At 45.7% G+C, this 24521-nt stretch overlaps 2 protein-coding genes across 2 annotated transcripts in view; both read right to left on the bottom strand.

The window, feature by feature from the left end:
* SLC5A10 (solute carrier family 5 member 10) overlaps positions 1-7189 on the bottom strand; it is a gene marked incomplete at both ends in the record, with an annotated part of 38252 nt that extends 31063 nt beyond the window's left edge. Inside the window, 5 exons of the mRNA XM_082292543.1 lie at positions 4090-4194; positions 4377-4436; positions 5046-5150; positions 5938-6009; positions 7076-7189. Of these exons, the coding sequence (XP_082148669.1) occupies positions 4090-4194; positions 4377-4436; positions 5046-5150; positions 5938-6009; positions 7076-7189 (456 nt within the window). The remainder of the gene's footprint in view (positions 1-4089; positions 4195-4376; positions 4437-5045; positions 5151-5937; positions 6010-7075) is intronic.
* Positions 7190-9081: 1892 nt separating this feature from the next.
* Positions 9082-23950, bottom strand: PRPSAP2 (phosphoribosyl pyrophosphate synthetase associated protein 2). The gene is made up of 12 exons (XM_082292497.1): positions 23831-23950; positions 21568-21687; positions 20989-21139; positions 19805-19857; positions 19613-19679; positions 18513-18685; positions 17467-17582; positions 13948-14003; positions 11518-11666; positions 10945-11015; positions 10261-10407; positions 9082-9751 (listed from the first exon to the last, which is right to left on the bottom strand). Exons 3-12 carry the CDS (start codon positions 21105-21107, stop codon positions 9593-9595), a joined length of 1110 nt encoding a protein of 369 aa, XP_082148623.1. The 5' UTR covers positions 21108-21139; positions 21568-21687; positions 23831-23950; the 3' UTR covers positions 9082-9592.
* Positions 23951-24521: the final 571 nt, after the last annotated feature.

The following is a 24521-nucleotide window of genomic DNA, read 5'->3' as shown; positions in this document are numbered from 1 at the left end:
TTGGGATTAGGAAGGTGTTGGGCAGGCGTTATTTCCCATGTCAGCCCTCCTCGGCCCAGCTCTGCCCTCCCTCCTGCTCTGCTCGGGCACATTCCCACATGGAGCTGAGGACCAGCACTGGGTGATGGAGAGGGGCCACACAGGATCACGCAATGTCAAATCTGAGGTGTGAGCTGCCCAGGAGGGCTCCACCAGCCCAAAACCCAGGAGGGGAGCACACATCCAGCTTCAGCACAACACAAAAGCCGTCCCCCAGCACCTGAGCCTGCGTTAAATACCATCTCAGTTAAATCAAACCAAACCAGCCAGAAGAGCACTTACACCATGATCTTGAGGATCCTAATTCAGGGCCTCTTCCACGGCATCTGGACCAGGCTTTACACCACAGTTATGCCTGGCATTCCCAAGGGAGGTACTACATGTCCTCAGCTGCACTTGGGATAGGCCGTGGGTCTGGGAGAGTCCTTGTCAACACCAAGGAGGAATTCAGCCCTGGAATGACCTCTTGAAGAGGAACCAGCTCATGGACAACCATGCCATGACCTCTACCAGTGGCTTCTCAAATATTTTCCCACTACAAATGCAATCCATCCCCTGAGCAGCGCTACAAGAGGACAACTGAACCCCTCACACAGCACAAGTTTCAGTGACAAGGCAGAAAAGCCCCAACCAAGGGCCCTCAGCCACCTCCTCCCAACAAGACCTGAAGTGGGAACCCAAAATACTCTAAGCCTTCCTAGCACAGTGCCAGCCAAGCATCCTTGGTGTCTTCCAGAGCTCCTCATGTCCCTCAGAGGGATCCATCACTTGTCATGTCAGCACCACCCAGGAAGTTTTCTCCCCTCACCCCGATTTTTTTCCCCCTCCTCCAGCAACCCTTCCCCACAGCCCAGCTGGAAGATTCAGCCCTGGACAAGATATTTCATCATTGCTTCTCCTGGCTTTCTCAATGCTTAATCATTTTTGCAGTCGTCTGCAAATGAGTCGAAGCCTTTGCTATGAGGAAGCAGAGGTATCTCCACCTCCCTTCCTGGTAATTCTGCAAGGGTGGGAAAAAATAAAAGCACATGTGACCGAGGCATTAATAAGACATCCCAAAAACAAAAAACAAGCTAATTAAAACCAGGCATGACCTATTCATAAAATAAGTCCTTTCAACCTTAAGAGGAGAGGAGAAGACTTTGAAGTCAGGCTTCATAATCCAGAGAGATCCCTGCCTCCACCGGTGAGCTCACTTGGAAACTTGTTCTTACCCAACTGTCGCTAAAGCCTTCCCAATAAAAGCTGGCTTTGGAGACAACTTGGGATTAGCAATTGGCGAAGCCAGAACCTCGGTAGAACAAGTTGCCCAGGGTACTGAGGAGTCTCCAGGGGCTCTTTGCCAAGGCTAGGACGCCTGTGCAACTCCTCACATGTTCCTAGCTGGGTGGGATACCAGCTCCCAGCAGGATTTTGGGCTGCCCTGCTGCACCCTGCCATGAGATGTGGAAGGTTGGGGTCCACCAAAAGGAGATTTCCAGGAGAGGAGGGTCTGTCATGCCCATTGCCAAAACGAAGAGCTGAGGGAGCAGCACTGATGCAGTGTCACAGCTTGGGAGAACGTAGAGCAAAATCCGGCTGTAAACACAGCATCTGCAGGGAGAGGAGGCAGGAAAAACCCAGATAATCCTGGGCTTTGAGGCGGCCCCCAGCGAGGACCAAAGAAACGCCTCGGGTCACAGCCCTGCCTAATTGCTCTGAGTTTCACACTTCCCTCCCACACTCCCCATTGCGGCCACCACAGGGATGGGGACATCGGGCCAGTTTGGCAACGCCCCGCGTGTCTGCAGACGCTCATCCCAACCCACTGCTGGAAACAGCCATTGTCTGTAGGATTTACTGTTGAATGGAGCCAGATGCCAAGATAATCCCCTTATTAGCCTGATTCCTCTTCTGTTGCATCCTGCCTGACTCAGAGATCAGAGAAAGCTCAGCAGACCAAAGAAATGACAGCACTGGCTGAGGAAAGCCTCAGGAAGAGGAGTTTGGGAGTGTCCATGGAGCTCCAAACACAAGGCTGTGTGAGAAGGGCCCGGAGAGCCGCTGAGGTTCCCATGGGAGCAGGCGCTGCACAGGGGTCACCGCAGGTTCATCTGGTGTTAGGCAAGAGGTGACACCACAACCACCTCCCAAGCTAAAAAGGAGCTTGTAGGACATCCATCCCTTCTGGGCAAAGCCATGGAGAGGCTGGAAACCAAAGGGACCACAGCTTAGTAGGACATCATTTGGTGAGACAAGAGGGGACATGGGTTAATGCCTGAGAAGAGACTGAAAGACAACCTCAAACTAACAGTGATCTCGTTCTTCAAATTCAGACCAGCAAGAACAAATTATCCCAGCAGAAATCCTGTCCTTTTTAATGCCAGGAGGGACCTGTGTGAACCCCACAGATCACAGAACCAGGGACCACAGACTCACACGTGCTCCAGCATGTCTCCTGAGCTCCTCCTGGATCTTTGCTGGGATCAGGAAGGAGATGTGACACATATGGGGAGTGAGTTACAAGAGTTTACTGGATATCAGGACAATAAGAGAATGATCCAAGCGTCACTGTCCAAACTTGCAAACTGAATGGGTGCTTCAAAAGCTACCAAGATGCTTTCAGGAATAATGCTGCAGGATTCCAACACCATATACGACTAGGATATAAAGAATATTAGTTATGTGGAAGAATGCCTTCCAGCAGGACAGAGCATGGTTTTGTGGGGGGAAATACAGGGCAGAGCTGCAGCGACAGAGTCACCAGTGCCACATCTGCCACTCTGGAAGCCCTGAGCCAGCAGGGTTGTGGAGAGGGCTGCAATGTCTCTGCAACCTGCCTGTTAAGCCCAAATCACAGTGCCTTGTCCAGGGTCAGAGAGCAGCTCAGGAGGGAGAGACAGGGCTCTCCTGAAGCCAGGGATTCCCATCAGCAGCGCTGAGCTCTGTCCAAGGCGGATGCAGCCTCTCCCTTTGCATGAAGCACGGACGGATGTGCACAGAGAGCCCGGTTTGGGCTGCTCCATCCTCCACATCCCTCGGAGGGACAGCCAGAGCTCCCCCCACAGCTCAGCCCAGGGCCTGGGGCTGCAGAACCGCCGTGCAGGGAGCGATGGTGCCTTCACAGATGCTGGAGCTGGTGAAGGCAGAGACAGACGCTGAGCGCCTCGATGTGGGCGCCAGCAGCGCCCCTCCTGCCTCAGACAGCCTCTGCTCGTGCAAAAGCTCTTTTCTTGCAGCCAGTCATCTGCAAAAGCACATTTCTTTTAGCCGCGGCAGAGCCCGGGTCAGATCCACCTGTTCCATCAGAGCAGCACTGCTCCCTCCGGCAGGTTTCTCTCCAGCTTTTCTGAGCTGTTTGCTCTTGATCTCTGTCTCGCTGTCTCCAGCCCCCCAGGGCTGTCTGTGCCAGGCTCTCTCCTGCTTGCCCTAGACCTGGTATCACAGGCTCCTGAGCTGTTTTACCTCGGATAAACTCTTCCCATGGTTACCAGCGTGAGCGGAGGCTGCACACGGGGAGTTGTGAATGAGGTTAAAGTGAGGGGGAAACATCCCTGTGGAAAAGTGCCTGGAAATCAGGCACATTCTGTACAGGCTTGAAGAGCTTCTAGCTGCAGCAAGGCTTCCTTTCCTCAGAAAACCCATGAGCCCCGAAGGAATGAATATATATTCCCAGCTCAGTCCCTAGCTCTGCCAGGTCCTTTGGGAATGCCAGAAAGCATCACTGCCAGAGCATGGACACAAACCCAGGCAATGCAGCCCAACCTCTGAGCACGTTTCACTCACAACCTCTGCTACAAGGCAAGTTTGGGAATCCTGACACACAGCCACACGTCCATCGGGGCGGCCCTGGAAAGGACCATCGCTGCTGGATCTGCCTATGGATTCTTGGGATGTCACACACAGCACCTGCCCACAAACTCCCACTTTTTGTCCCACTCCTTCCTGGAGCATCCTGCAGTAACTGCTCTCCCCCAGTTTGGCTACACAAGGTTTGAACCCAAAAATAACCTTCTGAGAGCTGGAAATAAGTCCAGGATTGGTCACAGAGTTGAAAGGGGGACTACTCACCGAGATTTTGGTGAAGATGGAAAGCAGGAGTGACAGGCTGGAGAGGTACATCTGGATCCTCTCCCCTCCAAACCTCCGCTGGAGATACTCAGGCATTGTGACAATCTGCCAGGGAGGGAGAACCATCACTGCCCTGCCCAGGCCCCATCCTCCTGGGATGGTCCTGGGAGGGCAAGGGGACAGTGTTATTCCCAGAGCAGGACTCAGGAGTCCCATGGGATTCCTGGAAGTGGGGGACCTGTCCAAGGCCACGCTCCCCACAGCAGGCTCAGGGCAGCTGTACATACCCCAGATGAGATGTAGACAGGCACAAACACCCAGGCCAGTGCCAGAAGAGCATAAGTCGCCTGTTGGGAAGGGGAAACACGGCACAACCAGAAAAAACTGGGAAATAATGGATCCTACTGCAGCTCAACACTGACTGCAGTGCTAGAGCTGCCCCTGCTCCTGACCCAGCTCTGGCTTACCCTCAAGGGCACATTTACACTTCCAAATGGCTTCAGATGACAGGCACAGGGTCATGGTGGAGATCCCCCCCCCCACCCCTGCCAGCAGGAACCCGCTTCCCTCAGCCCTTCAGCTCCTGACTGGACATTTCCCACCAACTCCTTGGGCACCACACAAGCTAAATGCCTTTTTTTTTTTTTCTGCAGGACCCAAGGACTTTGGATACAACGTGTGGGGAAGCAGAGAATGGGTGACCTATTCAGTCACGTCCCTGTTGGGACCTGCAGGGACTGGATTAAGAACTGGGCTCCAAATTGTCCTTTTCCCTGAGCACGTGGAGCTGAGCTGACTCCAGCCTCACAGTACATGCTTTAGAGACTGGAGCAGCTGAGTTAGCAGGGTTGTGTTAATTACCCCCTGCACGGCTCCTCCCAAACCTTTCGAGACTGTGAAATGGCCCATCTGCTGCGACAGAACTCATTGTCTTAATCACACCGCACATTTCTTACATTCCACTCGAAGCCGGCGACAGCGATTCCCCCGGCAGCGCCGGTCCCGGCCAGGCCGAGGAAGAGCCCGGAGCCTTCGCTGCTGGCGAAGAGCGAGGCGCCGATCTGTGGGGAGCAGAGGAGGTGCTGCAGGTGCTCGCAGGTGCCGTGGCCCAAGGCCGGCTCCCCGCGGCTTGGCACGGCAGCCGTGCCAGCTGGACCAGCTTTGGTGCTTCCCCAGGGGATAATGCAGGAAAAGGAGGTGGAAAAAATAATGTCTGAACTGGAGCAACAGGGCTCCAGTTGCTTCTAAAAGTAAAGTGTGGCCAAAGAGCCCCCACGTGGGATGAGGGATGTGTGTGTATTTAGCAAGAAAATCCCTTAACACGTAAACTTCAGGTAGCTGAACGTGATGCTCCCACAACCCAGCTCATCTGGACATCCCTGGTGGGTTTGGGATTGACTTTCTTGTCTCCAGGAGGATGAGGAGCCACACATTGCTGTGTTTGCCACAGTGGCCTCACACCCTGCTGGAGGTGGCCCTGTGCAAGGAGCCAGTGCCAGACACAGGACCTACAGCCAGCTTGTCAAGATCATACAGAAATAAGAGGGGAAAAAAGAAACTCGGGACATGCAATTTGTTGGAGTCAGCAGGAGCATGCAGGAATGGTGGAGATGGAAGTTTGGCTCCACGGATCCCTCCCCTTGTTCAGAGCAGCCTGCGAGAAGACCCAGCAAACTGTGCAATGAGAAGGAAAACGCAGCTCCAAGGATGTAAATTCTGGCAGGAGCAGGTGGACAGAAAGCATGGGCAAGCAGTGGAGAAAGCAGGGAGGGAATTCAGCGTGGCAGTGGTGGGGATGTCCCTGTGCCAAGGGTGTCACAAGAGGGACAGAGGTCTGTCTGTACTTACTGGCCACCAGGCCATGTCTCTCCCAGCAAGGAAATAGCCACTGACAGTGTTCCTGTTCACCCTGCAGGAAGACTGGGAGGAGGAAAGATCAGCACAGGGCACTCTTTCCCTAAAAACCCAGACAAGTCACCAGGACCCAAGTCTCCCAGACAAGAAGCCAAGAGACAGGAGACTCGATAATTAATGGGAGCTCTGCAACTTGAGCTTAATTACATGAAAAGGTGGCTGCACCCCAGGTACCTGGAGCCATGAATAGCAAAGGAAGCACCTGGAGAGGGGGAAGCAGGGAGGATGTACCTGTCCTCGTGCCATCCCCAGCAGACAGGTTGGCTAATAGGACCCAGCTTTGGCCAGGATTTTTCTGCAAGGCAGAATAAATGTGACTGGAGAGTCTTTATCTGCAACTGCTGTAGCTGACGGTTGTTTCTGCTATCAGGGCTGTTATCAGGGCATTTGGCTCAACACCCTGTAATAGACAAGGGGCAGAGCTGCTCACACCCCGCAGACAGAGGCTGGTGGAGAAATGGTTAATTGGTTAATTCCATGGTTAATTCCACCTTGCTCCCAGGCTGTAGGAGCCTTTCCATAGGGGGTGAAAGGGGCAGAGGATTTACACAAAACAGAGCAAGTCACAGAATCCCAGAATGGTTTGGGTTGGAAGGGACCTTAAAGCTCATCTTGTTCCAAACCCCTTCCACTATCCCAGGTTGCTCCAAGCCACATCCAACCTGGCCTTGGACACTTCCAGGGATCCAGGGGCAACCACAGCTTCTCTGGGCAACCTGTGCCAGGGCCCCTCCACCCTCACAGGAAAGGATTTCTTCCCAACATCCCATCTAACCCTGCCCTCGGGTGGTGAGAAGCCATTTCCCCCTGTCCTGTCACTCCAATGTTCCTTTCCAGCTCTCTTGGAGTCCCTTTAGGCACTGAAAGGGGCTTTAAGGTATCCCCAGACCTCTCTTTCAATAGGTGAACACCCCTAGCTCTCCCAGCCTGTCTCCACACAGCACAACACAAAATACACAAGTGAAAACTACAAGAAAACAATAAAAGCATTCAAGAAATTCCACACAGAAAAGCCAGCCCTGAAAAGAAAACTATTCAAACAAGAAAGCAGAAAGGAACAAAAGACTCTTACCCATATTCCCACGCCAACGTTTAAGGAAAAATAAACCACTACAACAACGAGGTCAGCAATGCTGAACTGCTGTGAGGGGGTAACAGACCCAGCAGTGGAATTGAGCTCCATCATTCCTCTGCCTCCTTCCTCATCCTCAGCCTCACAGGGACAGTCACTGAATTAGTAACTCGTTAGCAGCCCAAGGGCATTTATCATTAAACAGCCCAGCAGTAGGAATTGTGCTTCCAAAGGTACCTGGGTGGGCAGCCTGGCCTCCACTGCTTCCCACCCCTCTCCACTCCCCAGGGAGCCAAAATCACTTGATTTTGGTGTCTCATAAATGAGCAGGGTTGAAAAATGTCCAAGTGATGCCTCATGTTCTTCCCTTCCTTTCCACCACTCCAATACTATCAATAGCCAAAGGACCAGCAATCCAGCCTCATGGATGCAGTTTGTTCCCAAATTCCCAAGCCCTCATCAATATAATTGCTCTGCATGAAACTAGACAAAGTTGGGGGGTTTCTATGTTTAAAAGCAAAGATCGAACAGGAGTTGGGTGAATGCCCGAAGTGGAGCCTGGCACAGCAGTGAAGGCTGACCAGGAGAAACCCCCACAGAAGAGATCACAGAATCATGGAATCATTTAGCCTGGAAAAGTCCTCTAAGATCATTGAGTTCAACCATTAATCCAGCACCCCCACAAAACCACGTCCTCAAGTGCCACATCTACACTGCTTTTAAATCCCTGGTGATTCCACCACTTGCCTGGGCAGCCTGTACCAATGCCTGACAACCCTTCCCTTTAAATTTTTCCTAATATCCAACCTAACCTCTCTTGGTGCATCTAGAGGCTGTTTCCTCTTGCTCTTTACTTGCTAACTGGGAGAGAAGACCAACCCCCAGCTGGCTGCACCCTCCTGTCAGGGAGTTCTGGAGAGAGGAGACACAGCTATTCCTTTAAAAGCCAACACGAGACAGGCACCCACGGGTTTGGATATTTAGCCATCAGTTTGCTGCGCTGCACGCTTGGCTGGCTCATTCCCAAGTGGCAGCACACTTCCACAAGGTCTCACTAACAAAATAAACACAGCTCAGTTAATGTGCCCATCACTGAGTCAGGTCAGCAGCTCTCCTCTCTTTGAAGGAGCCGTGGCAGCACCGGGAGCAGCTCTGCACATCCGTGAGAGGAACCGACCTTCCCCCTCAGTGCTCGGCTGGAATTTGACCTGCATTAACACATCCAAAGTACCCACACGTGTCAATAAGTCAGCTTGGTGTATCCATTAACATTAAGGAAAGCACCTGGTTTTATCTTTCAAAGTCAATGAACCTGCCAAAGTCCTTGGAAGTTTGTCTCCAACATAGAAACGATGTCAACAAAGGTTAATTTTCACTTCTGAACATGCCAAAAGCTTTATACTCATTTGTAGCACATGACGGAAAGATTAAACCAAACAACCTCTAAATGTTCATCAGTTCCACCACTGCTTTCTTTGCAACAGGTGAGGAACTTGAAGTCCCTGGGACTGGGAGCTGCCTGGCAGTCAGCTGGCCATTCCACCCACACCTGCCCAAGGAGAGCTGGGAAAACAAACCTGGACAAGTTCAGCTCTGCACTATGGCATCTTTTTTAGTTCATCAACACATTCAGGGCAGGCAAGAAACCTCAAAAAAAACCCCCCCAGTTTACCTGTTATGAGCCGACTTGGATTTTACCAGCTGGAACCTACACCCTGCCCACAAAATTCCCAAGTCAAAGAATCACAGAATGGTTTGGGTTGGGAGGGATCACCTCGTTCCAAAACCTTGCCATGGGCAGGGATACCTTCCACTAGACCAGGTTGCTCCAAGCCCCGTCCAACCTGGCCTTGAACACTTCCAGGGATGGGGCAGCCACAGCTTCTCTGGGCAACCTGCAGCACTGAGCAAGTCCCTGTTGCTCCCTGACATCCACCTGCCATACTTAAGGACACACAGTTTAGAAGACAAAGGACCAGCACATGAACATTTTTAGAAAGCTCACACAAAACAAGTCTTTATTCTTTGTCGCAGAAAATAAATACAGGTGCATATTCCATATGCTTTTCTATAAAAGCACTCCTACAAAATCACTGAACTGCATACAACAGTACAACCTTTTTGGCTTTTAAAATGCAAATATTATACAGTCACTTCATTTTGTTATCGTTTAAAGCACTTGTAGCAAGCAGCTTTGGAAAAGGAATGCTTAATTTAGAAGCCAAATTCTTGCCTCAAGTGTTTTGTGGGATTTTTCCATTGTGTATAGTGCAACTAACCTAAAAGCAACTAGAACAGTTTTTTGTAAAATGTTTATCCCACCCACCCCCCAAAAAACCCTGCCAAGGAAAAAAAAAAAAAAACCAAAAAGTCTTAAAAACTGTTCTACCTTGATACTTAAACCAAGAGAAAACAAGAAGTGGCTCAATGGAAATATTAAAGTAAGCACGACGCTTCACAGCTCGTTCTCTGTTCGCTTCCAGTTTGGCCCGGAGTGTTTCTTTAGAGGAAGAAACATTAATCATCCACTCCTATATTCCTGAAAAGGTACGACATGGACTCTCCATTATGGATCCTGCGAATGGCTTCTGACAGGATCATGCTGATATCCACAGTCTTGATTTTAGGGCACTGAAGTTTCTGTATTTCATGTGGAATTGTGTTTGTAACAACCACCTACAGGAAGAAAAAGAGATCACGAAAATGTATCTCTGTTATGTTTTCCACCTTTCATATTGGAAATGTGAAAGGGAGTTTTACAGATCCCACAAAACCACCCTGGCTGACAAAACAACATTTTACATTACTGTCAGGGTCACAATCTTAGGAAGAGCCATGTGTTGCCAGAGATTTCATGTATCCATGGATACTAAAGGCACTGTCCCTCCTTCCTTTCATTCATTCTGCCACACAGGCCCAGAGGAAGGGACAAAAATATCCCACCCACTGAAGGGAAAGGTGTGCTGATACTGACAGTCCAGCATCTCACCACTTCCCACTGCTATAATTTAAGGACATGTGGATGCTAATATTCCAGCACACAATTCCATAGTGGGAAAGCTTGAATCCAGGAACCTCCCATCTAAATCCTTAAAGCCAGCTTATTTCAATGAACAAATCAGGAGAAAATTGCTAGTTTAGAAAAACCCCAAATAATTTGATGAGAGCTCAGACTCCACACTTACTTCATCGATGGCAGACTCCTCGATCAGCCGGGGAGCATCTGAGGACAGCAGGCCATGGGTGGCCATGACAAAGATCTTGTAGGCGCCCCTCTCCTTGAGGGTCTCAGCTGCAGCCAGAAAGCTGTCAACATCATCTATGATGTCATCCTGCCAAAATCCCAGAGTCACTGAGGGTTCACCACATCAGACAGATCAACACAACACGTCTGACTAACGCTACAGCTTCACCAAGTGTAACAAACCCCAAACTATCAGAAAATTGCCCTTTTCCTTGACAAACCTTGTAAGAGATTACACTCTGCTTTAGAGAAATCATGAGTGAATCAAGGAATCATAGCATGGCCTGGGTTGGAAGGGACCCTAAAGATCATCTCATTCCAAGCCCTGCCATGGGCAGGGACACCTTCCATTGGACCTGGTTGCTCAGAGCTCCACACAGCCTGGCCTTGAACACTTCCAGGAACGTAGAAGTGGAAACTCATGGAAACAAGGTCCAAATGCTGCTTTCCAGAGTGGATCCTTTCATTGCTCCCAGTCAGCTTTGTGAGTGTGCTCAATGGTGCTCCATGCTATCAGAAGTCCACCAGAAACCAAAGTTTAGTGCCTGATACAGAACAGCTACTCGATTTCTAAAACTTTAACATGTTTAATATTATTTATGAGAAGTGATGGCATCTCACTTACCACAATGATAGCTATTCTTCCTCCCACATCTCCAACAACTGTGATGGGTGGTTTTTCCTTGGGAATCAGCACTGATTAATGGTAAATGTTTTTAGAGGGGTAGAAAGGAGAAAGGAAAAAGTTTATATAATTTACTTCCAAGTATGGAAATAGCTGCTGGAGTTATTAAAGACATGAAGCAGCAACTATTTCAACAGCATTATTGAGAAAACCAGAAGGATTCTAATACATAAATAATTTTTTAAAGCTTAATTAAAACATTAACGATATTCATTTATATCTGAATTGTTTACCAATTCTATTAATTCTTAATTTCAACACAGAAACAGAGTGGCTTGCAGACACAACCAGTTCAGTCACCCAAGCTGGGTTTATGCACTGCAGTTTTGGTGGTGCAGCTGTAGGTCACACCCATACTCAAGCAAGAAAGAATCTTTTTCCCCCCACTAGGAAAGATTTTTTTTTTTCTCTCTCTGTGAAGAACCACTCCTTTTAGACAATCCATCCCTGCCAGACCCAACCCCTAAACCCACGAAAACAAGAGGTAACACTTTCCCACACACACTTACTTACTGGGGATCTCCAGACTGGGGTGGATAGCAGCTACATATTTGGCAGTAGGAGGTGAGTGCCGACCATCCACCATGTCAGACTCAGCATCCTGAGCTTCCCCGTGGATCACGGCGATTCCCAACCGTAAGCGCTCAGCAAACGACTGTGCCCTGCAGAGAAAGGGTTAAAAGAACCCAGAAAAAGGTTAAGTTTAAAATAATTCACATATGTACAATCCTAATCTATTTCCATTTTATTTCTAAGGTTTCAGAGGGAAGTCAAATGATCCTAAAATTTTAGGAGAATTCACGGAAGAAGTCTCTCAGTATCTTGTTTTTAACAGGTTTGTTAAAGTCAGAATAACCTTCAAAGTGCCCATATGGGCCTTAAAGCAACAGGATAAATGCTGCAAGTCACAAAATGCTGACTACTCCCTTCTGCTTTGCCCAGCAGCCAAAATAACATTTCCTAGCCTTCAACATCCTTGGGATCCCATGCTTTAGCAGGACACATCTAACAGTAACCAAGAACAGCCTTGATGTCTGGATTGTCTGTATTTAATAGGAAAAAAAATATTCACATGAAAAGAGAAAACAAGTGTTCACCTGTTTATTTTAGTACTAAATCAAGACAATATCCCTGACCTGCTGACACATAACCCGAGATACCCTATGGAAAAGGGGAGCCAGACGATCATTCTGCCTGACAAACCACACTTGGAGTTGAACAGCTTGGATTTTTTAATTAGCTGACATGAAGTTCCTTCACAGTGCAGTATTTCTTCAACTAAAATTAGAAATCTCTGTAAAGAAGTGTAAGGTTAGCTGGGGGAGTGGGAAAAGCAGAGAGTCAGGAAAATAGGAATTTGTATCCCAGATATTGGAAGCAGCAAATTCAAATTAGCACATCCATCCCACTTTACTTTGCACACCCAAGGATTTGGGATCCTGCCTAAGCCACCCATCCAAGTCTCCTCTGGTCCAAGCAAGCCCAGCAGATCCAGAGTGATTCACTCTGCTCTAACATCAGCATCTCAGACCTGTGCCTGAATCACCACCTCTATCCTTAAGCCTTGTTTAACTATCCAAACAATCAAAAGTCCAGAGAATAATTTGCCCATCGTGATACTCATTTAATTAAAAATGAAGAATCTTCCACCCTGTGGTTATCATAGTTATACTATTTTTGCAAGTAGTTAATTACAGGTAATTATTATTCCAAACATTAAGAGTTACGACTTGGCAGGCATAACCGTATCAATAAAACCATAATAATTACCTTAAAATGCAGTATTAAACTGAATAAAGTTCAAAGTAACAGTAAAATGATTTATTAATCTTCCAGTGAGCTCAGAAACCACAGAGACATTCTGAACTTCACCAAGCATGGGTTCTTTTTCACAAGCAGGCATTCATCAAAAGTCTTTTCCTAGATTGTTTTCAGCCTGGATTAGGCTGAAACATCCAATCATCCTTCTCCCAATACAATGTAACTCCTCAAATACTGCCTTAAATACTCATAGGAACATGTGAAGAAGCTAAACAATACAGTTCTGGGATCCTCTCCTCCAGAAATCACTGTGTGATGTGCAACTCATCTATTTGCTGGCATTGACAATTACTGGATAAGCATTAAAATGCTGCAACAAACACCTGCCTCCACCCAAGAGGCAATACTGACACTGTGGACAAGAAATGGAAAAGAAACAAATGTAAAATTACCTGGCCAAAACAAAAGAAATCACAAAAAGTACTGTTGGAGAAAAAGATGACAAAAGGTGATTTGCTACATAAAATAAGAAAAACACAGAGTATCACAATTCATTGGTATGGAAGTCTAAATAACTTTTCAACAAACTCTTGGTTTGTCAGCACAGCAAATACAGCATCTCTTAAACCATCATCCAGCTCTTGCAGTGCCTGCTGACAGCACTGTAATTCCAGAGTTTAGGAACAGTCAACTAAAAAGCTTCATGGATTAAGAACAGTCATTCAACCACCAAAGACTTCACAAACACAATCATCTCAAACAGCAAACCCAGTCTCACCATCTGTATTTAGGATCTGATCAACCATGTTCTTAGTTATGCCCATGTTAAGAAACTCATCTGGATTAATGGCATTACACTTCCAGCCACTTTTCCTCATTTACAGCAGGAAATTTATAATGTAAATGCACACAAATATAACATGATTAAAAACCTTTACCATAAGCACTGCATCGATTTAACCCATCCTTTTGTGTGTTTTTGTTTTTTTTTTTTTTTTTTACTCTCCTTAGATTTATTATGATTACAGTGATGATGTAAAAACTACACAGCTGACAGAGCAGAATTGGGAGGGGTGTGAAGGCTGCATCTCCTAATTACTGGATATCTGTCCTTCACTTGATCCTAAGAACAAAATCCCGACAGATTTCCTGCTCTAAGGCAAGAGAGCAGATCTTACCCACCTCTTTGCAGACGCAGGAGATTTGGCCACAATTACAGCATTCCTGTAGTCTGGTATCTGTAGTAAATAACAGATAGCAATGTCTACTTCATATCTTTAGACAAATTTAAACTCAGTAAGAATCAGAGAAGTTTATTTTGCCAGAATAATTTTAAGCACTGAACATTTTACCTAAGAAAGCAACCTCAGAATCCATGGTACATGATTAGGGTTGACAGCTCAGTAAAAACAGGTATTTAGAAAATTCACATATTAACTTCAAACTGTACCCTTCATAAACCCCATTTTATAGTACAGATAACAGAAAAGTAACTGCTTTAGGACATCAGGGTTACACCCACAAGTGTTAAAAAAACCAGGAAACCATCAAAGAAAAGTTTCCTGTTCAACGTAAATTGTCTTTAATCACTAAAAACCAGCATTTTACCATTTCCTATTGCTTTACAGAGTACCCCAAGAGAGGTCACACCTCTCCCATCACATGACACTGACTCTTTCTATGGATGATCAGAAGGGAGAGAACTTCCACAGTCACTGCACTGATCCTGGAGGCACAGTCTCATAGTGCTGCAAACTCTTCCACGCTGGTGTCAGCATAAGGAGATGCTGCCGCAAACGCTGACAGCACCAGAGGGACGAGGCCAGGAAGTCTGGGTTTCCCTCTGAGATCTCACAGGTGTTTCAGTCAGGCTTCACAAGCACAGTCTGCTCCTCAGTTTTTGCTGCCCCTGCCCCATTCTCATACTGGTTTTTCACTCCAGACTCCTGTTCCACATTTAACGTGCATTTTAGTCCCCATCTCTCAAAAGATTCTTATCCTCATCTCCATTTTCCCTGCAAACAGTGACTCCACATCAGACTCATCTTGCTTGTCTGTACCTTCTCAAGCATTCCACCATTCACACTTCCAGTCCTCCTTTCCAACAGCAACTACAACTACATTCCCTCTGGTATCTCATCTTACCCCACTCCTTGCAAACTCAGCCTTTTCCTTCACTGTGCTGCCCTGGGATGATCCATCTCTACGGAGAGCAGCTTAAAGAGAACCTGTCTATCATCCTATCCAAAAATCACAGCAAAGTCCTACAGAGCAGGCCCAGTCCTCAGAATTCCAGCGTTAAGGGATGGAAGACTCTTCACTAAATACCTGCAAATTGATCTGTTAGGGATGTAATTTCACAGATTTGTGGGGATGACACCCTGTCCTACAGCTCACCACCTTGCTGGCAGATGTCAAATACCCATTTCAGAGCACAGAAATACTTGGGGTTTCTGCAAACACAGGCAAAGTAAGTTCTTCCACAATCTTATCCTCAAACACACACACTGCACTGGCTGAATATTTCCAAAAGCTCTACCTGACATGGGCATGGGAAAGAAAAAATACGTTCTGAATTTGGGCAAGGGTTCAGCCAACTGAAAATAAGAAATTTTCTGAGGACGTCAGGCAACATTAATAATCCACAATGTTAGTAACTCCACCTATAAACTGGGAATTCAGCATGTTCTGTCCTTTATAAACACTGAGTTATACAAGAGGCTACAAAGATTAACATGACGGAAGGTATGGACAAGGCAGGGCCTGTCACTTGACATAATAAAGGCTTTGATCTTGTTCAGACATCACTGCCTCATTTTTCCCCTGCCAAATTACCAAATTAGTTCTCAGCTCTTCAAAAATGAAGTCAGAAAGTCAGAAATGTCATCCAAAAGACATTAAGGTGTCAACAAGTCCATGTAACGAAGGGCTACGTCACTCTGGGATTAACACACGCGCAAAGGAAAGAGAAGCCACCAAGTATCCAACATCTGCCAGGCATACAGAGGAAAATTTTAATATCACAGGATTTTACTGACTGGAGTGTCTTCATCCCAGAACAGCAAGTGATTCTCTTCACATCTAGGAATAAATTTCCAACAGGCAACAACTACAAGCCCTCGTTCTCATAACGTTCAATGAAATGTTCTTTAAGTGACCTTCATTCTTATCAAACCAGACTCCCTTTCATGCTCCTCAGTATATCCCATCACAACTCGCTCTGCTTTGAAAGCTCTGGCATTCCCAGTGCAGGATATCCAGCAAGCTGTGGCCACCAGGAACTTGAGATGAATACTAAATTCCTCCTGAGCAGCAAGGGATCAAAGTTTTAAGCAAAAATACTATAAATGATCTGGCTGGTGAAGGTACTTGCCAGTATAGATCCCATGTGATCAGATCCATTCAGTTAACTCTGGTTTTAGAAAGTCCCCTCATGGATGAGCAGAAGGATGAAGAACTGAAAGTATCTTTCAAGAATTCTCTACATATACTTCAGATCTCTACAAATGGTCATTTGTTAGACTGCACAGCAGTGCCAGACTCAAAGCTGCAACAATTCTGTATAAACCATTAAAAGCTCAGGAATCAAAATGTGCTTCAAGACCAAATCAGGACCATGATCTTGTTATCAACCATAAACCACACTTCTAAGCAACGTTTAAAAGCACAACTTTGTCTTGCATCTGTGTATTTGGTTTTCCAGTTTTGTTCTTTTAAGTTAGGAAGTGCTTACAATGTGCAATGCTTCTCTCCTCAAACACAAGATGAATGACTGTGCCAAAGCCAGAGCCTGGAGTTTTGTTCTGCCATCCTCTTTGACTCTATTACCAAATGAAATGATAATAAGAGACTCAAATGGTAACTGATTCCCCAAACAGATTTTAATACTGTCATAACAAAATCATGTTGGTTTGGGTTTCTTTAAGGGGGCGGGGTGGGGTGTGTTTTGTTTTTTACATTGAGGCATTCCTATCTCTATAAAAAGAAAAAGCTTGGATTCAAAAGCAAGAGTGAGCTAAACCTTTTCTCTCAGCAGGAAGAAAGCACTTGCTTTATTCCAAATTACCATTAGTCAGAGGCTTAACGTGCATCTTATACCTACAATTATCATTTGTATATTTTGTATAAGTGAATCTACCAGTAGCACTTCTCAAAACCCTTATAAAAATAGGATGGAGAAATGGAGGCACAGATCATCCCAAGTTAAGCTCCTCAAGTCAAGACATGCAGCCTGAACAAACAGTGGGTAAGATTTCCACCCACCAGTCTTACTTTCGGAGTACAATCAATGGCTCTCTCATAGTTTACAATCTCCAAAGTGTTTCTTATTACATGATTTAAATTTATATCCACACAAGCAGCCCATCCTATGAATGTCAAGGAAACTGGAAATAGGAAAGGAAGAGAACATCAAGAGCAAGAAAATCCTATTTTTTTTCAGTGTTAGGGGAATATATCTAAAAGAAAAACAGCATCGCTGCATGAGTAAGAAGACACCAGCTCTTCATGAAAGCAGAAGTTAAACACGCGGGGAAGAGAAGAACCACCAGCCCCAACACCACTCCCTACCCCAACATGACCCTTCCCCCCTTAAAATTCAGTTTGAAGAGTTAATCTTTTCCGAGGTATTTGTTTCAGATGCCCTGAGACATGACAAAAAAATAATTTAAAAAACGAACTGGAATAACAGGCCTTCCTCACCTCTTCTTGGATGTACTGGAGTAAAAATGGGGATGCTCTCAAGTTATCAACTGGAATATTGAAGAAACCCTGAATTTCCTTCTGATGTAGATCCATGGTAATAAGATGAGTTAGTCCTTTAGAACAGAATAATAAAACTTACAGAGAAGCACATCAAGAACAGTAAGAGAGAAGAAGAGATACTTTCTTTTTCTAAGTTTCACTTCATTGCAGTTTATCCAGAAAATCTCTAAGCTGCATGAGAACACTAAGTGAAAGTACATAATAAATTATGTTTCTCTTAAGCACACTGGCACTAACATGTTTTGAGACTTCTACAGTGACTTTTTTAAAGGAACCTCAGAACACTGCACATAACTGACTCTGCAGTGCCACACTGAGGCAGGCAAGATCCTTCTCCATTGGACATGGGACAAAATGGAAGCACTGATTTGTCCCATGTCCCACAGCAAGACCCTGGCATGCTCATCAGAGTTTTGAACTCCTGAAAAATGGGCCAAACTCCTAATCAAAAACCACTTCTCCCAAAATAACAACCCAGATCACACAGTTTGTTATAACTGCCTGTTTTTTCCCAGGGATGAGAGTGAAAGGAAAGGAGCAGAAAATGTGTTGAAGGCTGTGAAAATGAATAATCTCATTCTCCCACATGGTCTCAAATGTAAAGGACAAAGTGCATTCATCCAACAAGTAAAAAACAGGCCAGAGATGACAAGGCAAAACTGTTCCAGACTGTGAGAAAGGTAAAGGATGGTATTATGAGAGGTGGATACCACAGTCCAAAGCAGCTCAGCCCAGAAGACTAATTCTGCCAGCTCAGCACAACTCAATGTAAAATGGTTGTAACCAAATTTGGGTTTTTCATGAGCTCATCATTTGGAAACACTTCTAATTACATTCTCCTTTTTATGTAGGTTTTAAACACATTAAAAGCTTGGCAGTTATTTTTAAGCAGAGTCCAAATTTGTGCACAGATCTCCCTAAACCTGGAAGGTGACAGAGGAGCCCCCCTTGCCCTGATTATTTAAGGACAGCCACATTCTTACCAGCTTTGCACATCATCGAGGCCAGCAATTTAGAGACAATGGAGCCCCTTTTCCTCATCTTGCACTGTTTGCTGTAGGGGAAGTAAGGAATCACTCCAATAATGCTTTTGGCACAGGAGGTTTTACATGCATACACCATGATCAGGAGCTCCATGATTGTGGTATTCACATCCCTGCAATGAGAAACATCTGCTTCTGTATCTGGTGCACAAAAATCCTGTATTCAACACAGTATTTACACCCACTCCAGGGATTTCATACCAAAGTATCCTGACTGAGTGAACATCACTAAGAATTCAGCTGTGCCCCTCGGAATGACAAGTGCCCTGGATGCAGCATTTTAATTTTTCACAAAAATTACACTTCTCTATTTTTCTTTAATTGGCTATTTTGGACAATTCAGCAGTTTTTGTTATACCAGGTTGCTGTAACAAAGTAGCCCATAATTCATCTCCAATATCACTTTTTCCACATAGATTTTTAAAGAAAACATCATATATTACAACATTTTCCTCTATTGTTCAAGCCAACAACAGGCTAAATACTTAATAATTAGCATCTATTCTCTGCACTAAATGAAGAGATGAAGAGGGCACTTTTTTAGAGACCTGGTCATCAACTCAGATCTACTATTTCTGCTCCCACTAAAAAAAAGTCCAAGTATTTGTGAAGTTCTTCTCACACAAAATTAAAGAATTTCTGAATCACAGGACACATTGCCCAGGGAACATTCCTCCTACATCTAGAACTTTGTGATAGTGCTAGAGATAGGGAGCTGAAAAGAGAAGAGTTTAAAGAGAACGACATAAGCAAAAGAATACACTTAAGGAAAGAATGCAGAGATCAAGGGGAAGGTTTTATAGATATATTCACTAAAAATTAAAATAACAGAAGTTAGCTTATGCCAAAGTTATCTTTGTGTACATATAAAAAACCCAACAAAACCAGTAACCCTCCACAAAGAAAAGCCTCTATCTAGTTAATCTAAACTTACTACACTATATCACAAACATAAAAGTTGATTAAAAATGAAAACCAGAAGCATTCCTATGGACAGCCCACATCAAATGCTAGCACAGGGTCTTTAAACAGTTACTCACTTTGAAACTGTTTGGATGATAAATACGTCCTTTCCCCTCACAGACTCCTGAATCTGCACTCGTGTTTCTGCCAAGAAGAGAAATATGTAATATTTGCAAGAGCAAAACTCCTTTTAGAGTCTAAGAAAAGGGGAACCAACACATGCAGATCAGCCTCAGGTACATTTCCAGTATTGCTAACTAAATGCTCACCTCTGTTTGGCTCTTGATAAACCTGAACCTTCCCCATCTCAACTCCCAAGCGCCTGTGGGAACAGAAAAAAGGTGCAAGTCAATAAGAGGAAAGGAAGGGCAAAACCAATGTAAATCCCATATAATGCAACGGTTACTGAAAAGGCTGCATTCCGTGGGAGAAAACCAAGGAAAGAAAATCCCAAACCATAAAACCAGTAATTACAGTGAACATTTCTTTAAAAAGCACCTACAATTTCCAAAAGCTGCACTCCAGACTATGCTAAACTTGTTTTCAAGTCAAGCTCAGGACAAGAAGCAGGAGAAAAACGCTGGAATACTAAAGCATGTAACATTTTCTAATTTTTAATATATTTCCTGTCATATATATATATATATATATATACACACACACACACGTGTGGCAACCTACATGTGCACAATACTTAAAAATACCACTTTTAAATAATTCTTCTCTAGAAAAAACTCAATGCAGAGTGAAGAGGAAAGAGTAGCAAGCACTATATTATGGATAACGGAAGAAAAATATCTGCTGTATTTATCCCTTGTCAGCATTAGCAAGACCCCATCACTACAAAAAGGAGACCAGGGTGTACTCTGCACTCAGGCCCAAATTCTTTCCACATGTAACCTGAGTTCCTCTGCATCCCCCTTTCTCACCCTATCACACCTAACTCTGGGTAAATAGGCCTCTGGAAGAAATCCATCCTGTCCAATATTCCCAGTAATGTTACACATCCTAATTAGCACAGTAAAAATTTACTTAAGTCCTAAAAGTTCTGCTGAAGCTATTCATGGACTTAAGCTAAAGGAATGTTCCCATCCAAAACATACAGTGAGCAGGAGGGATGTAGTTTTCCTGCCTAAAAAAAAAAAAACAGTACAAGGAGTAAGAAAACTTCTGCCATGATGATTTAACACTATCCAAACATTAATTAGCCCCTGTGTTTCCTATAAAATGCTGCAGCCAATCACAACCTGCCACGGAACAATTCAAACATGAGTTAGTCTCTTTGTTATTGAGCTGTTGAAATACAATCTGTAATAGAGCACACTCCATATTCTTGCAAACCATGGCAGTTTTCCCATGTAACTTTCCTTAAATAGGGAAATCAAGCATCCACTAAAACAAGTCCCATCAGAATAACCCCAAGACCCCAAGATTCCCTGCAGACCTTACTTACTCAGCAATCCTCTTGGACAGTTCCATGCATGAGGAATTGGAATTAGCTGAGAACAGCACCAGCCCACCCTTGGTGATATTCATGATGGCCCCAATTTCAGTTGATGGCACACAAAACATCAACCCTAAGTTGTTTTGCCGCTTCTGTAAGACTGCAAGAGATCAAATCCATGTTAAATCCACGTTAAAAACCACAAAAAATAAACACATTTTCTCTGTTTAGAAAATGCAGTTTCCCAGAAGCCTGGATATTCCAGCATCCTTAGTATCTGTTATCCCCCCTTTAATAGCTTCCCTACAGCTCTCCAAAGATCCCCCAAGACAACATCCCCTTCTAGCACCAACAGGTTTTTGCCTTTTTAACTGTTTTCCTCAGGCTATCATCCCATAACACTGATACTTTTTTCCATCAGCTTGTCCAGTTCATTTTCCAGAACTGAGCAACGTTTATTGATGTTTCCAAGATCACAAAGACAGTCAGGTAGAATTGAGCTTCAAAGAGCTCCTGGGTCCTGGCTAGAAGAATCTATTTCCATAGCTGAGTCTCTGTTCATCACTTCGCAGTAACTTATAAACTTACAAATAAGGATGAAATGTAAGGAAGAATTCAATAAAGCTGGCAGCTGTAAATAATGACCTCTTGCACAGCAAATCCACTTGCTGAAGCAGCTGTTGTCATTCTTTGAAAGCAATATTTCTCCTGTGAAAACAGGAGAAAAATATCAGGAGGAAATCAGTATCATTTGCTTTTATGTTTCAAATAAAGGCACTAATCTCACCAAGGATTTGATGTGATTCCATCTTTTTATTATGCTTTGTAAATCACATTTTCATGGTTACTTCTACTATAAAATTTTAGTCAAATAAAAGGAAAGAAAGGATCACATTGACCAGCAGCCCTGGATAGATCGAAGCAGCATTCAACTCAAAATCCTGCTGCACTTCACTTCTGCTGTGTAAATAATCCAATCCTTCATCATCCATTTCAGTATTATGTAGGGGACTGAAAATATTAAATGTGACTGGCATAATTCAAAGTTACAGCTAAATCAGTAACTTCTTTCCTGGTAAACATCTCCCTGCTGAGAAACAGAATTATCTAATAGGCACATGTAATTGGTTAGAAAAAGCTGATGATGTATCACCAATGAAGTACTCCAAAACAGCAACCAAAAGAAAAACAAGAGTTTTGTATTTACAGGAACAGCTGGCTAGGTCTGTAATGAAACTCCTTCACACCTCCCTGACAACCAGACACAGTCTCACTCAGTTTATCTTTGGCAGAGGAACCCAATTCACTCTCGTGAAGAGCCAAAGTCAAGTCAGGAACCTCCTGACAAAAAAATCTGTTGATGCCAAGGTTGAGCTCTGCTCAACTGCTGTGAATGAAAACCAGCCTGTCATCAGAAACATCCAAACTGTGCTGAGACCGAGCACAAACAGCGACCATTTCAGCCCCCAGAACGCCTGAATGTTTCACTGCACTAAAACCAGAAGGGCCCCCCATATCCCTAAAGCAAGACCTGTATCCCTCTCAAACGAAGTACCTAAAAACACCCCATTTCCTAGCTACGGTTTCTCTGTTCTGCTGCTCACTCACTCTCTGCAACTCCCAGCTGTCAACTAATGGCCATCACACATCAAATATTCATGACAGTGCTCAAGATCCATCTTGGATCCACCAGAGTGAGCACAGACCTGAAATGCTTTTAGGTCTCAGACCATCACATGAGAGCACCCTGCTTATGTGCCTGGATGGGAACAGCGTGGAGGCACCTTTCCATGTTACTAAAAGCATCCACAGAGTGCTCAGATGGCATATTTTTTATCCAATTATGTGCCTTGTTTCATGGATTAGAGAAATGAGGAGCATTATGAAATCTGAAAAGATGAGTTGTTGGCTCCCAACTATTGCTGAGGGTGCACTTTACACCACAATAAGATACTGATGTATTTACAAGCAACAGTGAACATTGCTCTTCACATAACTATAGGCCAAGGACTTTCTTGTGGATGCACTTCAGCAGCTACAAGTGGGCTATGGTGTGTGTGGGCAGGGAAGTTGCATTTCAAGAGTCACATGGATATATCAACCTTCAAACAGGTGTTGGGATGAAAGCAAGCTCACAGAACTTTATTAGATGTGCAAAGACATGACTCCACAGGGGTACACGGGACCATAACCCTCTGGTTTGAGATGTGCCAACCTTCCACGGTTGAACACAAGCATCAAGAACAGGCTGCAGCACAAACTCCTGCCTTTCCTTTTGTGTTGCACACAATTACACAGACACATCATGATGAGCACAACAATTACTGGGCACACACGGCTTTACGCCTCCATGAACTGAGCATGTCCACACAGAAAGCAACAGAGGCAGGAATAACTGGATGGGATAACCATAGTACTAAGGAATAGACCCCATGGGATGGAGGGAATCTGCACCCTCTCACCAATCTCCCCACAGGGAATTTTCCCATCCCTCCAAACTCACCGATCCCCCTGGGCTAATAGACCCTTCCACCTCCCTACCAGTCCTTCAGATGCTCCAGGTGGGTTACACAGGCCCTGTGGTCCCTGTGGATCCCATCCCTCCTCCCCGAGAGCGGCCCGGGCACGCCGCAGCCGCATGCCGGTGCCCTTCACCTGTGGGGCTTGCGGGGAGCCCGAGCAGCCCCAAAAAAGGGCCGCCCAAGACAGGGTCTCCATCCCCTGAGGGGAGGGCGACGTAGCCCATTCCTCAGGGGTCGGAACCCCGTGTGGAGAAGGGAGATGTCCTGCCCCCACACAGCCGGCTGAAGTGGGCTGAGCGGGTGGGAGTGCCCCTCGCTGAAGGCCTTACCTGCCGACTCCGGCCCCCCGGCCCCGGGAAAAGGCGGCCCCGGCCGGAGGGGAAGGAGGGGGAGAGGCAAAGGCGGCGGCGGAGCTCAGCCCCTCCGGTGCTCCGCGGGCAAGATGGCGGCGGGGCGTGAGGGAGGGAGCGCGGGCGGGCGGGGCGGGCCTGAGGCGACGCCCACCCCCCCCCCCCCCCCCCCGCCGCTGAGGGCAGCCGGCGCCATCTTCCCCCTTACCCCGCCGCGCTCGGGGGCTGCGGGACGGGGTCTTGGAATCACAGAATCTTAGATTCAGGAGGGTTCGAAGAGACCTTCAAGATCATCCAGTCTGACCATCAAGCCAGCACTACTACGAAACCGCATCACCCAGCGGCAAATGCCTCTTCCAACACCTTCAGGGATGGTGACTCCACCACCTCCCTGGGCACCTATTCCACCGCACGGACAATGAAAAGAATTTTTCTAATATCTAATCTGAATCTCCCGTGTCTCATCTTAAGGCCGTTTCCAAGACCAACCCCCTCCTCACTACAACATCGTTTCAGGGAGTTGAAGAGAACGATGAGGGGCTGAGCATCCTCCAGACTAAACCCAGCTCAGCCATTCCTCATAAAATACATTTTCTAGACCCATCACGAGCCTTGTTGCCCTTTGCTGGGAAAGAGGAGGACACATCTGAGTCCCCAGCTGGGATAATGT

The sequence above is a fragment of the Coloeus monedula genome, assembly GCF_965178545.1.
Source record: "Coloeus monedula genome assembly, chromosome: 16".
NCBI classification, from domain to species: domain Eukaryota; kingdom Metazoa; phylum Chordata; class Aves; order Passeriformes; family Corvidae; genus Coloeus; species Coloeus monedula.
Note: the sequence above shows the minus strand (reverse complement) of the source record. Positions and strands in the feature narration are given on the sequence as shown.